This window comes from Myotis brandtii, unplaced genomic scaffold, assembly GCF_000412655.1.
Source record: "Myotis brandtii unplaced genomic scaffold, ASM41265v1 scaffold174, whole genome shotgun sequence".
NCBI classification, from domain to species: domain Eukaryota; kingdom Metazoa; phylum Chordata; class Mammalia; order Chiroptera; family Vespertilionidae; genus Myotis; species Myotis brandtii.
In genome coordinates this window covers 3,199,558-3,203,003 of record NW_005356437.1, presented here as the reverse complement: position 1 = coordinate 3,203,003, position 3,446 = coordinate 3,199,558, and the positions used below count along the sequence as shown (strand labels likewise).

General features: G+C 37.7%; 1 protein-coding gene across 1 annotated transcript in view; it reads right to left on the bottom strand.

Annotated features, from left to right (window-relative positions):
* The window catches only part of ERICH6B (glutamate-rich 6B), a 64,942-nt gene extending 61,843 nt beyond the window's left edge, over positions 1-3,099 (bottom strand). The window contains exon 1 of the mRNA XM_014537234.1: positions 2,748-3,099. Coding sequence (XP_014392720.1) covers positions 2,748-3,099 — 352 coding nt within the window. The remainder of the gene's footprint in view (positions 1-2,747) is intronic.
* Positions 3,100-3,446: the final 347 nt, after the last annotated feature.

Sequence of the window (3,446 nt, the reverse complement as noted above, 5' to 3'; positions counted from 1 at the left end):
TAATAATAATAATAATAATAATAATAATAAAATAACAAATGGCTTACAATTAAAGAGGCTTCAAATGCTATGTGCTTGGCATTGCTCATAATGTTTTACATAATTTAACTCCTTTCATTCTCACAAACATCCCGTAAGGTAGGTCAATTGTTTTTCCTAATTATAGTTAAGAAAACCAAAACACAGAGAGGTTAAGTGACTTTCCCAAGCTTGTGCAATGAATAAGTGGAAGAGAGTTGGCATTAGAACCTGGACAGTAAAGCCCCCGAGAGAGGAAGAAAACAGCTCTTTGTGACAGGCTTATTAATATCTGTCACCAAATGACAAATAAATGACACTTGTCCTCCTCCCCTCGCACCTGCTTTTTTGGCTAGTTGATCATGGCACTCTTTCCTGCTGAATCCAAGTGGAGACTCAGAATCCTTCTTAACATAGTGCTCCACCATGTTAAACCTCAAGTAACTAATCCATCAGCATGAGAGATGGAAGCCCATTTGTCATCTCTAGGGCTCATTTTATGGGCTCTAATTAATTCACAAAGTTGTTTTAAAAATAAATGTGTGTGTGTATACATATGCTTGACTTTATGAAATGAATGAAATTGAACTTGATTCAATTTGCATTTACTGAACATCTGCTATATGGATCAGGAAGGCACTCTTGTTATGCACTGAGGCTTAAAACAAAGGATAAACAAAGTTATGTCTTAAAGAGGACACTATTCCACATAAATTTTGATGTAAATCCTTTTGAAAGGTTAAGAATCTTCTTGTAAACCTCTTGTACAGAGTTTTCATAGATCAAGACATTCTGCCATGTGCCTTTAAAGGCATTTTAGCATTCCCCTACAGTGTTTTAGGTGCCTCTCTCATTTTTTTTTTTTAGCAAGGCATTTATTTTCATTTTTCTTTCTTTAAGTTGAATTTATTGGGGTGACATTGGTTTGAAAAACCACCCAGGTTTCAAGTGTACAACTCAGTAAGACATCGTCTGCACCCTGCATCGTGTGCCCACTGCCCAGGCTTTACACACAGCGGTGCGTCACAGCATTGTATTTGTTCTACTCCAGTGAGTATTTATTCACAAAGGTCCAGTGCACGGAGGAGACTTATTAAGAATGCTTGATTCATACTGTGCAAAAGAAAGGGCTTGAATGCTATTTTTCAGTATTAGAACTATACTTACTTGGTACTCGAATAGCAGGGATATTAGGATTCTGAGAAGGAGCTTAATGGTAGAGGCACACAGAAAAAAAAGGGCTTCCCAGCAATAGAGAAATTATCTCTTCCATGTCCCAACTAAGCATCCATGAGGGTAGTAGGAACCAAGGTTAATACATCTGATTTGATCAAGAGGGACATAAAGGTGAAATGCCGGTTGGCTGCTGAGAACACCAGGTCTTTAGGATATAGGTTGTATATAATCAGATGGAGATTTAAAATTCAAGCTGCTTGAGATGCTTGTAGTTGGTAGCAGAACTGGATCCAGAAAAATAGTTTAGTTCTACTTCTAGGTCAACATTAAGATGCTGCACATGACCTGGATTTTTAAACTTCCCATACCTAGTTGGATATGGCCATGCAGTCATGATATCAAGGGAAGACACCATGTGGGCTATGGGTGAATGCACATCAACCACTTCTAACAAAAGCACGAGGAGACCACTGTCAGATAACAAAACCCAACTTAAGCAAAAGTTGCCAATTGCAGAAACAGCATTGGAGAAATGTCGGCCCTAGTATGAGAGAAATAACTCCAAAGTTAAATACTCACCAGCAGGGTAAGATACCTTCCCAGGGCCCAATAGGCACCCTAAGAAGCATACTAGTATCTGTTGACTTAGCAACAGGTTGTGGGAATGCATTCTAGGAAATAATTAGAGGTCATTGGTAAAATTAGGCTATCAAAGTGCTGTTTAAAAAAGTAGCAAAAAGTCAGAAGCAATGAATAATCAATAATAAAGGATCAATTAAAAATATTATGGTTTGCCCTGATTGGTGTGGCTCATTTGGTTGGAGCATTGTCCCGAAAGATCACGGGTTTCATTCCGGCCAGGGCACATACCCAGGTTGTGGGTTCAATCCCCAGTCAGGGCACATGTGGGGAAACAGATTGATGTTTCACTCTCATATTGATGTTTCTCTTTCTCTCCCTTTCCCTTCTTCTCTCTAAAGATCAATAAAAGATTTTTTAAAAAGTATGATTTGTATTATACAGTTGTATTATATAATACAATGCAATGAGGCAATTACAACAATTTTTAGATAATAAATGAAATGATATTCATATAAGTATGTAATATTTATTTATAATTATAAGTATATTAAAAATGTACCTTAAAAGGCAGGTTACAAACACTATATAAAGTCTGGGGAGGATATAACCAAAGTGTGAAAGAAATGATCATCTCTGGATGGTAGAGATCTTTGCTATTTTTTGCTTATATATAATTTCTCAAACATCCACAATGAACATGTATTACTTGAGCAAAAAGGAAAAAAAAAGGTAAAAATCATGGGTTCTTTTTTTTTTTTTATGAACAGGTGCTTTACATTCATCAAGTCTCCCTGCCTGCTCTGTTGACATGGTGCTTCAGGGCATGGCTAGTGAAGCTGTGAATAGCACTTAGTAATGAGTCTTCCTACCTGTTCATTCCATGGGTAGGTTGATAATTTGAACTTTGGCTAGATTTCAAATTTCTTCTTTTTTTCCTGAGCACTTTGGGAGACCCTCCTCCAGATACTCACCCTTTTCTAGATAGCCTTCTTCATACAAATAATTTTTTTCCTTCTGTAGATGCTTTTTCCCCTTCAGAGACTCCCGTTCATTCAGATCCTTCTTTCCTTTCCGATGCTTTTCCTTCTCCAGATAGTCATCTTCCTGTGGATACTTTTCCTTCTCCAGATACTCATTCTTCTCCAGATACTCATTCTCTTCCAGATACTCATTTTCTTCAAGAAATGGAGAGTCTTCCTTTGAACTCTTCTCCTCTCCCTTGGTATACTCTTCCTCTGAAGAGAAGATCTGTGTGGGTTGTTGGAAAGTGGTGGGAAGGAGAGGTGATGACTCTCCTGATGACTGACTACTTTTAGTAGACATGCTGGGAGACAGTAAGCAGATGAAACCCTTCAGCAGCAGGTAAAGTCACTTCATCCTGGTAACCAACAAAGGAATAAAAGTTCATTAGTTAGTAATTGACTACTGCATGTGATTAAAATACTCATTTCAGTCAGTATTCTTGGGTGACCCTTTGAGTATGTAGATCAATACATGACCCATGAAAAGGCACAAAAGGAGGGAACAGGAGATTTACCCTCAAGAACATAGTGGAGAGAGTACACATGAAGGCAACACCTTTGAAATTATGGCACAATGTGAAGGAAATAAAAAGGGCTGGAAAATGAAGACATGATCAGTGGTGCTATTATTAGAGAAAACTTTTACTT